The sequence below is a fragment of the Asterias amurensis genome, chromosome 7 (assembly GCF_032118995.1).
Source record: "Asterias amurensis chromosome 7, ASM3211899v1".
Taxonomy (NCBI): Eukaryota; Metazoa; Echinodermata; class Asteroidea; order Forcipulatida; family Asteriidae; genus Asterias; species Asterias amurensis.
The window spans coordinates 20,966,939-20,980,695 of record NC_092654.1 but is presented as its reverse complement, the minus strand read 5'-3'; the positions used below and the strand labels follow the sequence as shown (position 1 = coordinate 20,980,695).

Sequence of the window (13,757 nt, the reverse complement as noted above, 5' to 3'; positions counted from 1 at the left end):
ATAACAAAACAGGAAATTAACAGACTCAAATTCATGAAAATGGTTCCACTTGTACATAATTATCAACAATATACAGAAACAGAATTTGTGAAAAGCGCCCCTGCCACTATGCAGACCACTGTGCGACCAGGCCCTTCCAATACATTGCCTTGCAGCCATCCTTGCCATGGTACATTTTAGCCCCAGTTGGCCATTGCAGCCAAGCCAATTGCCATCAGCAGAAACTATACCAAAGTTAGCCAAATCAGCCTAGTGGCTCTACTAACAAAATTTTAAATCAAATGACTCTGTCAGTACATGAACAGAGTCAACATTTTCTTGGAAAATCTTAGTCTAACTAATCAACAAAGTGACCACACCTTATTACAGCCATCTTGATTCCCTGACCATGGAGGACAATTTCTTTGCACAGTATGCAATACACAAAATAATTACACACAATCATACTACTGAAAATAAATTATATAAGTCAGTCAATAAACCACATGATAAACCACAGTGGAATCAAATGAAATCAATTGAACAACACTCATTTTTATCATAAACAACTTAACACCAGATTCTTTTCCATTCCAGCCACAGTCCTAATTTGTTTTTCCCTTTCAAGCGCCATGACCGCCTTTTTAAGGCAGATTCTGGCACTATATTTACATTTTAAGTTGACTTCATTATTATTATGAATTTTAAAACATGTAAACAAAACCAAAGACAGACCTCTCTCAACAAAGTTCTACTGGGGAACAAATATACTTGTCTTAAAACAAGTTTTTCTGTGTTGATTGCTCTATCTTTGTGTATATCTTCCATAATTTTACATCATGTACCTGTCTATGAAGAGGATTGGATGTCTGTATTGATGGTAAGGTTTAGTTCACAATTGAGTAAGCTAAGGCCACCCATTCTAGGGGAGGTTGTCCTTGACTCGACCTCGTTGTTATGTGTTGTGGTGTCAGTGCGTGGTAAAAATAAATACACGTGCACTTGATAGGCCTACTTCCTAATCATTAACGGTGAACTTCACAATAATTCCTGACAACGATTCTACCAATAAACTATGAGTACGTGTATGTATGGACAACCTAAGATGGATGCAAACAAGTATACCCTTGAAAGGGTTTTGGTAACTTTTAAGCTATAAAATAAATCAAACCACTCTGTGAATGAAGATGTTTCAGCTTCATTAGTCATCAAGTTTTTTTGGGGGAAAAGTGTAAATCACAGAGCAATGTTTTCAGGAGAGTCAGGTGAATCCATAGTACTTGCTAAAATAATTTTCATCTTTCTGAGACGAAAATCTATTTTCAAGAAGTTGTTTTACTCATTTCTCAAAATCTACAGCACTCAGCAAGCAATATTTTGAGAAAAGCTTTCTACTATCATTGCATTAAACCGTGTTAAGTTTAATGTAAATCTGTGGAAATTTGTGTTTTGTGTCAAGCAAAAAAGTACCCAAACCCTTTAAACCGTGCATTGTAGATCATGAAGAGTTGCAAAGCCTTGCCAAAAAACAACAAGTTTTTACATACTTCAATATTTTATCCCATCGTACTCCCTCGTTAAGGTCAAAACCACACACCACAGAAAGCCTGGCCCACCCATAGCCTCTTCTCTGATCATGGAGGTAGGATATCTGATCCACCACGGGGGTAAATACTCTCATGTTAGTAAACAACTCACATGGAATTATGTAGTATGAGCTACATACGTGTACATGTAAAGCAACATCTTCCACTCGAGATTTATGCCTCGTTGAGGTAAATAAAAAATAAATCATCAAAACGCTGCCACAACACAACTTGAAAGAGTCGTATCCAATATCATCATGCAGCTAAATCTTACCTTACAATTCTACCATAATTCCAACTAGATATTCTAACAACTAACACCGCAAAGTTTTCCAAACTTCAAATCAACAACCTCTGCTTCATACATTACATACCGTAGACAACTCAAACATCCAGATGGTAAAATGTAGAAGAGTTTGGAAAAGCCCCAGCAACTCCCAAAAGGACCTTCAGTAACCTCACCACCAACCTCCGCTAACAGTTGTCTGTATAAATATATGTGGGAGTATTTTTGCAACCTTCAAGTTTTTCTTTGGGAATAAGGTTTGCAGTGGTTGAGAAGTTGCACAGTCGGCTGGACTGGGCAAGTTTTGGGGTGTGTGTTTTTTGTGTGTGTTTTTTTTGGGGCTGAGTTTAAAAGTTCACTTAGGTGTCAAGGGCTTCATGCTGGTGGCTCTGCAGTTTGTCCAAATGTAATTTATTAGAGTGGAGTCAAATCTGTAGCAAGACATTAAAGGCACTGGACACATTTGGTAGATGTCAAAAAGACAAGTATTCTCACTTGGTGTACATCCCAACATGCATAAAATAACAATCCTGTGAAAAATTTGGGCTCAACCCGTTGTCGAAGTTGCACGAGAATACTGAAAGAAAAAACACCCTTGTTGCACAATTTTGTGTGCTTTCAGATGCATAAATAAAAGGCTTCAAGCCTAAAGTCTTTTATTATTGAGTTAGAAATAACCCTTTTCTCACAAACTGTTACTTCAGAGGGGGCTATTTCTCAATATCTCTCCTTAGCTCCATACCAAGCAAGTTTTTATTGCAACAATTATTTTTTGTAATTTCCAACAGTGGCCAGTACCTTTAACTACTAAATAGTTACGTTTGAAGTGCATTTGAGGGTGCTGTGTTGTACAGTGGTTTTAGTACGTATGATGAAAATGTTCATATCAAAATGGTCTCAAGCAGTAATTTTTTGTTTATTTAATGCTATTTACACTAAAGAAATACATTGTATTGTATTTGTTTAATACAGGGTAGCTTTATTATCAGCCAATTAATCTGGGGTTGTTGCGGCCACCCAGGGGTCCACATTGAAACACAGGAAAAAACAATGAATACACAGATGGTGTACATTATGAATTTTGCAAGGTCATATCATTTTGGTTTGAATAATAGCAGAATGAGTTAGTTTTCTACATCATTGACCCTATTCTACAGCTCTGTGGTTGACATTTATAAATAAGTCTTTTATTCAGCAGCCCACTTTGACTGTGTACACTGTAAATGTCACTTTGCAATATTAACCTGTGTAAGTTTAACCTACGACACCACAAGAGTGCACAGCCATTCATGGTAAATGTTAATCAACTTGTCAATGTCATACATTTATGGAAAGTACAACAGCATCAATATCACAATATTTCTCTTGCCAGTCAAGCATGGAGCATCAAGCCTGTATTGACACTACGTTATGATCATAAAGGCACTTGCCATGTGCATGACATACTTTTTCTTTCTTCCTGCTGTTGATATAACCCAGGAATTCATGATTGCTTGCATTAATATTTTATGACCATACGGTGTAAAAACCTACAATTGCACACAAACTTTAGCTCTTCGTGATTTTGTGATGTGTAGTTTGAACATGTGTAGTTCTTCATATATGTAGTGCACTGACTGTAGGCCTTGAATTTCATCTTTGAAAGTGCAAGGTCATTTTCATTTTGAAAAGGCACCTCCAATGGAAAATCTTAAAGTCAATTGTAAATTTTGAGAGGTGGTTACTAAGGTCAAGAGAAGATCAGAGGCATTAGGTTAGGTTATAATGATGGTCTCTGTGGCCTCCATGTAGTTCCAGGTCTGATATCAGTGATAAGAGTACCACCAACATGGAGACACTGTGTACCCAACAATGAACTCTACCAAGTAACCAATGTAGAGACAGAATGGTGACAAAAGACACTGGACACTATTGGTAATTGTCAGAGACCAGTCTCCTCACTTGGTGTATCTCAACATATGCATAAAATAACAAACCTGTGAAAATTTGAGCTCAATCGGTTGTCGAAGTTGCGAGATAATAATGAAAGAAAAAACACCCTTTTCTCACAAAGTTGTGTGCTTTCAGATGCTTGATTTCGTGACCTCAAATTCTAAATCTGAGGTCTCGAAATCAAATTCGTGGAAAATTACTTCTTTCTCGAAAACTACGTCACTTCAGAGGGAGCCGTTTCTCACAATGTTTTATACTATCAACCTCTCCCCATTACTCATTACCAAGTGAGGTTTATGCTAACAATTATTTTGACTAATTACCAATAGTGTCCACTGCAAGTTTAAAAAACATATTTCACCAAAAAAGAAAAAACACAAAAAGTACCAAGTGAATCTATCAATTAACTCACAAGGGGACCTACGTAATGTAGATTTGTGCAAGAACTTCTTGCATCGCAATCAAAATAACTCCTGAAAGAACAAACTATGACCTGGTATAGCACTTAATAATTCTTGCATTATGGTTTGCCAGAAAAAACAGAAATCCAGAATTTGTGAGTACAAAAAAAAATTGTTGACTGTACATGTAGATTGTCTATTTCCTGAAGACAATCCTTGCAAGACTAACATAACAATGCATGCCAGTAACCATGGTAACCACCAAGGAACCACTCTCAACAATTACAAGTACCTGACATTTAAGCAGGATCTATTTCAGCTAAGCTTTTATGTTTTTTAAGTTTTACACAAAGTATGTGATAACAAGCCTTTTGAAAATGGCTCCATCACCAACGATTGACTTGATTGATGTCAACACAGCACGAGTTTCATAAACTTGACATGATGGTGACAAACTGTCTCATTGAACAATGGGGAAAACATTGACAATGTTAAAAACAATAAAATGGGCTAGAACAAAATAATAACAACATATTTGTTGCTAAAACCTTGACAAGTCTCTCTGTGGAAGATTAATCTTTCACTGGTTTTCTCATATTGCAAATTACATATAATTGCCAAGCCCTCCATGCCGGGGTCAAATAACATAGAATGTAGGACACAGGTTGACCTTTTAATGAGACATGTTGATTCCATGTGACCTCAAGATCTGAACCTACATTAGGTTTCCTCTCCAAGATTGGGACAGATCTCGTTTTGAGAAAGTCCTTTTCTCTTTTAGACTTTAGGAAGCACACTCTGGAGGAATGAGGAGGAATGTGGATGGAAAGTTTGACTTATAAAAGACAGCCAGTCTCTGCAAACATACCCAGTTCCTTTCTGGTCTCCTAATGTAGCAAACAATGTCGGAAACAAACTATGTAATTTGTCTGCAATGTTTCCATGTGAGACATTTACAATGCATGCTAATTATACAACTAGGTTCTTCTGAACAACACCTTGTGTTAACGATTTCCGGGTTAAAGTAACAGATGGTCTAAACCCAACATGATTTTTGTCACAGCCCAGGGCAGGATTCAGGGAAAGTAGAGTGGGTGGCTAATCAGAACTCTAGTGAACAGATGGATAAATTGTTGTTTCTACTGATAAGGAAATGTACCCTGATTTTGTTTAATGAGTACATCAACTCCAATTCCCTAAGCTTTCAATAAACACAACAAACAGCAAATTACATGGCATGTAAACTTTTCACCAATTTGTATGTTTTTAATTTTAGTAAAATCAACAAAATATGTTTCAATTTTGTCAGAGATTTTGAGCACAAATCAAGTGTTGTTTCAATTGTAGCTAACGAAAAAACACAATGGATGCACATAGTGGGGTAGAAGGGGTATTTAAATACCTGCAGGACCGCCAACCAGACTGCATCCAAATTTTAAACGGTAGGCCAGCTAAGCACAGTCTAGTATGTAGTGTTCCCATGGAGGAAGATAAAACATTTCAAAAGGGGGGAGAGGGGTGGGGGCGGCCACCAAAATATTTTATCTTTTGAAAACATTTCTGTGAATGTTAATCTTGTGAAGTATGAAGGGGGAAAATGAAATATTATTTATGATGGAAATAAAGTACATTAGTTGTAAGTACCTTCCATGAAGGCTTGTATTGTCCTCTGCACATCGCCAGAAAATTGTTGAAGAACAAGTAGAATATCTTCCTTCTTGATATGTGGCACAACTTCTCGCACCTTTGCCACCTGTAGAACCAAGCAGAAATAAAAGCAATGAAAATGCTGAAAGTTCAAAAAGTTGTTTATTGACGGGATTTCACAAAGATTAAGACTCATCTTAAAGATGAGGTGTGGGTATTATCATTCATAGTAGGCTTTAGAAGCAATTAAGATTGATATGCAGTTAATGCAGTGGACACTTTAGGTGATTGTCAAAGACTAGCCTTCACAGTTGGTGTATCTCAACAAATGCATAAAATAACAAACCTGTGAGAATTTGAGCTCAATCGGTCATCGAACTTGCGAGATAATAATGGAAAAAAAACACCCTTGTCACACGAAGCTATGTGCGTTAAGATGGTTGATTTTGAAACCTCAAATTCTAAATCTGAGGTCTCGAAATCAAATTCGTGGAAAATTACTTCTTTCTCGAAAACTATGGCACTTCAGTAGGAGCTGTTTCTCACAGTGTTTTATACCATCATCCTCTCCCCATTACTCGTCACCAAGAAAGGTTTTATGCTAGTAACTAAACCAATAGTGTCCACTGCCTGTAAGTAAGATCAATGTTAGCTGTTTGTGAAATTGAGCAAAGGTGTAATCAGCTGAAAGTGACAAGTGTAAACATATAATGGAACAATGAATGCCTTTAAATCCAGTTAAGGCGTACCTTAAATCTGTCTGTAGGAATATTGCATAAGGGAACAGTCAGACAATTAAACACTCGTCAAAAAAGGTCTTCCTTCCACACAGACAACCATTTCCTTTTTTAAATTAACTCCTGCAATCCTTTCAGACTTTTCAGTTTTTTCTGTACTGCACAGTGTAAGCTTGTCTGAACTAGAACCAATGAGAGTAAAAAAGTTTGAAGTTGTTCCTGAGCAATCAGGATAATAAGCGCTTCAAAGGCACTGGACTCTATTGATATTACTCAAAATATATGTTAGCATAAAACCTTACTTTGTAACGAGCAACCGGGAGCTGGTCATTGTATAAAACATTGTGAGAAACGACTCCCTCTGAAGGAAAGTAGTTTTTGAGAAAGAGGTAATTTCTCACTAAAATAATAAAAGACTTCTGGCCAGAAGCCTTTTATTACAATCTAATAGCACACTATATGTTCAACGAGGGTGCTTTTTCTTTCAACATTTTCTTGCAACTTCAATTGAGTCCAAATTTTCACAGGCTTGTTACTTCAAGCATATGTTGAGATACACCAAGTGAGAAGACTGGTCTTGAACAATAGTGTCTAGTCCCTTTTAATACAAACTCTTGATGCATCACAATACAAAACCTCAGGTTTGGACCCAATGTGGACTACTCCTTTCTTCCTTTGGTGACTACTTTAAACTTCTTTCAAGGAAATTTGTGGGCTCAAGGAGATTTTGAGAGAACCCTGAAATCAGAAAATATTCTAAAAAGTCACACACCTACAACATAACCCTTTGCTTACTTGTTAAGGTTTTTTCTTGTTTGTTTGTTGTTAAAAGGATTTGGGTACTTTTTGTAACACAAAACAAAGTGCACAATGTCCACAGATTTACATTAAACTTACACCGCTTGAAGATAATGATAGTAGAAAGCATACCTTAAAATATTAGTTGCTGAGGTGCTGTACTTTTTGAGAAATGAGTAAAACAATGTCTTGAAAATACGTTTTTGCATGCTAAAATTACTTTCGTCTCATGATCACTGAGACACAAATTATTTCCATGACATTGTTTTACTCATTTCTCAAAAACTACAGCACTTCAGCAAGTAACATTTTCAGGGAAGCTTTCTACTATCATTATCTTCAAACTGTGTAAGTTTAGTGTAAATCTGTAGACATTGCATTTGTTGTCCTACAAAAAGTACACAGACCCTTTAAAACAAGTTTCGATGAACATGTAAACGTGACAATTTTTATATGAAAAGTTTCATCTTGCATAAACTTTGGTTTTTAAACAAGTTGCTTCTGTTAAATCGCACCTAGGCCTACTGTTGTTATTATTCCATTATTTCAAAAACAAGACCACATGTTGAATGCAGCGATATTCTACCTTGAAAAACAGGAAAGGTTAGCATATTCCCAAAAATCAATTTAGATTCTTCCCCTTAAAAAAAGGTTAGCCACCCCTCTTTTCACATCAATATGTACACCAGACACCTGTGCTAACAGACTGCTCCACTTAATTCAAGGGGTGTTAATGAAGGGGAAACTGTTTTGCAGTTGATATCTGCAGTTTATTTGGGATCAATAAGCGCTGCTGCAGCTGTGCCTAAATTTATTTAACTAACATTAAGCTATTGATTTCAACAGCTTACACAATTTAAATAGTAGTTAGTTAAATTATCACACACTGGAAGAGAAACTGTCAGGGAAAAAACACAAATAAAATTATATTATAATGTTTTTATTCCCTGACTCCCAAGTGAAATAATTGAACGCTTCCCTACAATGTCATTTAAAGGGTCTTTACCTTTAGTAATGACTCTGAAAAATAAGGGATTTATAGAAAAGTACAGCAGCTTAAGATTGTAAAATGCATTTTGAGAAACATTTTAAATATGGAAAAAGATATCACTTTGTATCCCCCAAAATGTTATTACAATGTATTCCTACAGGAATTTTTCTTTAGGCGAGACACAAATTGGCTCCGCGCTTTTTTCGGCGATATCACAAAAAGTAAACTACCCTTGGAAATGAAATTTTCACAGGTTAATTTTCAAGATCAAACTTTCCAAAAACAAAGGTATATGGCCTACATTGCCTTTTTTAAATAAAATTAAAAAAATTAGGGGGGGGGGCAGGAATCCACAAAACCGTAGGATTTTTAGCTTGAAATTTCTACTCAGTCTAACAATTGAACTTTTAAAATTTCAACAATCACTAAGAGTAGATTTGTTTCATTTGTAATGAGTAAGAATTCCTCAACACCCAACAGAACAGATTTACTAAAAGTCAACATTTGAACAAGACCACCAGACTTTTCCAGTCTAGCGCTACATATAATCCACTCCACCCACCCCCCCTGTCTTGTGTAAATTTCAACCCTGCCGTGTGTAAATTACTTTCTGACAAAAACTACAAGATGTAACAAAAACAATTCCAGAATTGAACAAGTACAGCATTGAACTTGTGATGTAACTAGGGCGGCTCAACAATACCTCCATCTTTTTCGTTAATATGAACAATTTTTTAGTATACTTTAGGGTCTGTGAAACAAAGTACGGCCGTGTCCGAAAGGGCGCTTTTGGCTACACCTACGGCCTCATCAGCCTGTCTGCCAGTGTTGAAGATTAGGAAGACGAGCCCTATCTAGTCAAAGCTGTAGCTGAAGTCCCCATTTCGGTCATGGCCCTGACACTTTTTTACATACACTTTCATACATGTAAGGACAAATGTCAATACTCTGTAGATTAAAACGTAGTTTTGTTACCTGTTCCTTTATGTTCGCCATGGAATTATGTGATGTTTGAGTAAGCACTGCTTTGGTTCTGGTATCAAAGTAAACGTCTGCTGAAGAATCTATGGAAACAAACAAAATGACAGAAAATAATAAATAATCTCTCAAAATATTCTCTGATGACAGACAATGAGATTAAACGAAACAAGTCTTACAAAACTAAACTCAGCATCATCTAAAAGCCCACTCTTAATGCAGCGTACAAAACATGTGTGAATTGTCTTTAGCACTGAATTTGTAATTAGTCAATTCTTGGGGAATGGCGTTCAAAATGCAAATATGCAAATGGATCAATTGTTTGATAGAGCTCCATTATGAAATTTGGTTTTCATGTTTTTATTATACCCATACTATAGACCGTATTGAATAACCCCTTTTTTGCTATGAAAGTCGCCATCTTGTAGGGCAAACCGAAAGCGCGTCCACAAGCGTACATCAATGAAGCATGTAGCATTCCCAGTTTGATTTCTACAGCACATGCACGCACACACCCACCCACTCAAACGCGCACAGACGCCATGTTGTAGGGCAAATATTTGAACGGTGACGCCATATTCAACACGGTACTCTTCTCAAGTACACTGTACTTCAACGAGGTTAAGTTTCCTTTCAGTTTAAGCAAGCCTGATGCTTTACACACACTTGCAAGCACAATGCGGATAATCAATTTAATATCTAATTGTAATAAGTCACTACGGAAACTACCCTTTCAGAGTGTGAATCAACCATAAAGGGGTCAAACAAACAACAATGAAGCAGGCCTGATACTTCACAGAGGCAACAAAGGTGACTGCCTCCATGCCCCTGTTCATTGCCTTGGTGCCCTTGAAATGCCCTGTCATTGCCATTGCCCTTTCTAAAACGAAGCATACAGGCCTGAGGAAGGATTGTAGTGAGGTGTAAATGAAAAGCCCAAACAGAGATGGCAATGAAATAAGTGTTCATGTGCAGTACATGAGATTATTTTGATTTGTAGCTAGATATGATCTGTATGGTCTCTGTGTACACCTAAGAAGTTTAAGACCACGTGATCTGATTCACAAAGAGCTATGATTGATCCTTAGTGTGAACCAATCTTAATTGCTAAGCAAAGTGTGATAATTATTAGCATAAAATTGTACTTGGTGAGTTATCGGGAGAGGTTGATAGTGCCTAAATTATTGTGAGAAGCGGCTCCCACTGAAGTGATAAGTTTCCGAGAAAGAAGTTATTTTCCACAAATTTGATTTTGAGACCTCAGAATTAGATTTTGAGGTCTCAAAATCAAGCATCTGAAAGCACACAAATTTGTGTGACAAGGGTGTTTTTTTCTTTCATAGTTATTTTGTAACTTTGACAAATAATTGAGCTCAAATTTTCACAGGTTTGTAATTTTACATGAATGCAAATTGATCATTTTATGTAAAAAATTCCAAGTGAGAAGACTGGTCTTTGACAATCACCAATAGTGTCCAGTGTCTTTAAAATAAATAAGAAGGAATGTACTACAGTACATGCAGGCCTGTATTGTTTTGTATAATTCAATGCATCTTAAGTTACAAATGCAGCAATAACGATTTCTGCAAGCAAACCCATTCAAGGAAAAATAGATCTTGGTACCACAAAGATTACGCTACACAACCATGCAACCATGGGCATTGCAAGAGCTTAACACCATCAAGATGATTCTTTAGTACATGTACAGTACGTGTACATAATAATAGTGAACCTGGTATATTAATAGTGAACCTGGTAGCCACATACAGTATCCCCAAGTCAAGAAGCCTTTCCCAGGCAAGCACTCTATCCAATGGCCAGTTAATTTGCATTGGATACCACACAGGCATCTCACTGCCTAGTCTAACATTGACACGTAGTCATCCTTCAGGTATCCATAGCACTGTGTAGACGTCACCTCTTCATCCCCAGTGCAGTGTACAACACTCCACTGTATTCATTGGCATGTACAATGTCGGCCTATTATAGCAAGGGTCAAGGCTAACCAATAACATCTTTACTTCATTTCAATGCAGACCTGGGTAAAATTTTACTCAAGGTGTTTGGATAAACATTTTAGGACTTTCTTACAAAACTATTATTGTTGTTCTTTTAATGCCTTAGAACATTCAGTCAATGAAAGGGTGTACAAATGTCATTAAACAATGTACATTAAATAATTTTAGACTCGTGCTCTTTTCATTGTGAAAAAGAATTGATTAAATAACAAAGAAAACTGCAACACAAAAACACTGCTCAACAATGCAGTGCTTTTTCTGCGTATTTACCTTTTTTTTTTATTCAATAAAAGCCTTTTAAAATGTTTAGATCCTTCTTATCAAGCAATGAGATAACGTTACTTTAGCACTTAAAACGCAATAACTGTGAAGAAATTTGTGTAATTATTTTAAGTTATTATGCAAACAGCAAACTAATGTAAATAGCAAACTTTACATTCATTAAAAAATTTCTGAAAGATAAAACAAGGAAGTAACATAAAGTATGTGGTAGCACTTGTAAGATTGAAAAATAGCATTGGATTTTTTTTTAGATCAGCATTGCAAAAACAATGAACACTGGACTTAACTCTAGTATGTAAATGTAGGCTGCTAAAATGTACACGTTTTTATAGGCCCTACATGTTCATATTGTATTCATTTAGTTGATGAAAAAGTACATAAAATGTATGCCTAGTCAAGACAAAAAAACAAATAATTAAAGCTTTCTCGCAGTCGCAGTGAAGATCAAACTCAAAAACACAATTCTCACCTTATGTACCATAGAGAAAAATACTACGACTCTCCTTTATTTTCCCTCAATGTGACCAAAACATCAGGAATGTAGGTCTAATGAAATTGTTGGAAATGGTTTGCACTTTTAATACACCAAATGCTGTTGTGACATCTCTTCGCTATGTGAGGCCAAGCAGTGGCACCCAGTACTAGGTGACCAGTGCAAAAAAAACAGGTACAGTAATCAGCTAATTGTCAATAACATACAATGTACATTGTATACACCCCCTATCATTCTGTAAGTACATTAGGCACAGCATACAGAGTTGGTAATAGATAGTTCAATGTCCAGCGATCAGACCGAACAATAGCAAGGAGCTGAACAATAACAATTCTCCTACTGTATTCTGAAAATGTTGATGTACCACCCCCAGATAGTGTCCCTACAATGCCTAACTGTTATCAACCTCATTGTTTACTTTATATCACTAGTTCTGTATGTTACACACACTTGGAATGTTCACCAACTGCGCCAGCTTGACTCACCAATAGATCTGATCTGACGTTTTACAATACTGAATTTTGTTTTAGTGGAATTGGGTTTTTTACAGGAAATATAAGCAAAGGCCTACAGAAGTTGTTGGTGTTTTCGATGCTACAAGACATTTCTTTTGGCAAACACTATAATCAGTACAACAATCACAATGACCGTTATCACGTTGAGGTCAAAGATCAGAAGTAAACAAAGGTTCACATCCAAGCAAGACAATGCAGAAATCTTTGACGGTTCACTAAGTTGTGCAATCACGATTTCCAACAAATCTGCAAGCTCAGTCATTTGATCCAGACTGTATGGGATTTTTACTTGACTTCTTTGCTGAGACGATCAACAACAAAAAGCTCAAACTTATAGGCCTAGTGCACAAAGCATTTTCATGACCTTCAACATATACTAAGTTGCAATCAAGAAAACTCTCAAATAAAGGGAAGATTTACCATAATATGGTGAAAGATTGACCTTGATGACTCACTTATTTGCCCCCCCCCCCACCCTCCCTTTATGTCCTTCCTTCTTAATTTCAGTTCAGCAGAGACCGTCACCCATGCAAACATTACAGAAATGGAGATCCATGCCAAATGGGACAAAGTACATCATACTGAGAGTACATTATATTAAAAGTTTTGAGGATAAATAACTTCACAATCAACAAATTTGATTAAAAAATAACAAAAACAGTTAACAGCTGTTTTAACTTTTCCAATACAATTAGACAAAAAACTACTATTATTAAACAGTAGTTAAAATAGGCCTAAAGGCCTATTTTAACTTTTAACAAGAATGTATTGATACTGAATGTGGATGCTGCATACAAATAGCCAGTACAAACAGAAATAGACTAACCCACAGCTACACTACAACAGTAGGTTATATTCCTCCATGATAAATACGGCTTTCTCGTGTCATTGTATTTTAAAGGTATATCTGGGAACTGAATGAAGACAGCTGCTTGGACAACTGTACATTACATAGTGTACACTAGAAAAACTGTATTCTAGTACAAAATCCACTCGGGTGTTCAGCAAAGGGTAAACCTAACCATTAGCATTGCCTGCAAAAGTGCATACAGTCTGCAACTCCCTTGAGGAGCTACACTAACAAGAGCCCATGGTTCACGACTTCACCAAAATG

The 13,757-nt window shown here is 36.5% G+C and overlaps 1 protein-coding gene across 2 annotated transcripts in view; it reads right to left on the bottom strand.

Annotated features, from left to right (window-relative positions):
- LOC139940167 (uncharacterized) overlaps nucleotides 1-13,757 on the bottom strand; it is a 39,089-nt gene that overhangs the window by 16,635 nt on the left and 8,697 nt on the right. For both annotated transcript variants that reach the window (XM_071936458.1, XM_071936457.1), the window contains exons 2-3: nucleotides 9,333-9,421; nucleotides 5,829-5,937 (exon numbers count right to left, since the gene is read on the bottom strand). In XM_071936458.1, coding sequence (XP_071792559.1) covers nucleotides 5,829-5,937; nucleotides 9,333-9,353 — 130 coding nt within the window. In that variant the 5' untranslated portion in view covers nucleotides 9,354-9,421. The remainder of the gene's footprint in view (nucleotides 1-5,828; nucleotides 5,938-9,332; nucleotides 9,422-13,757) is intronic.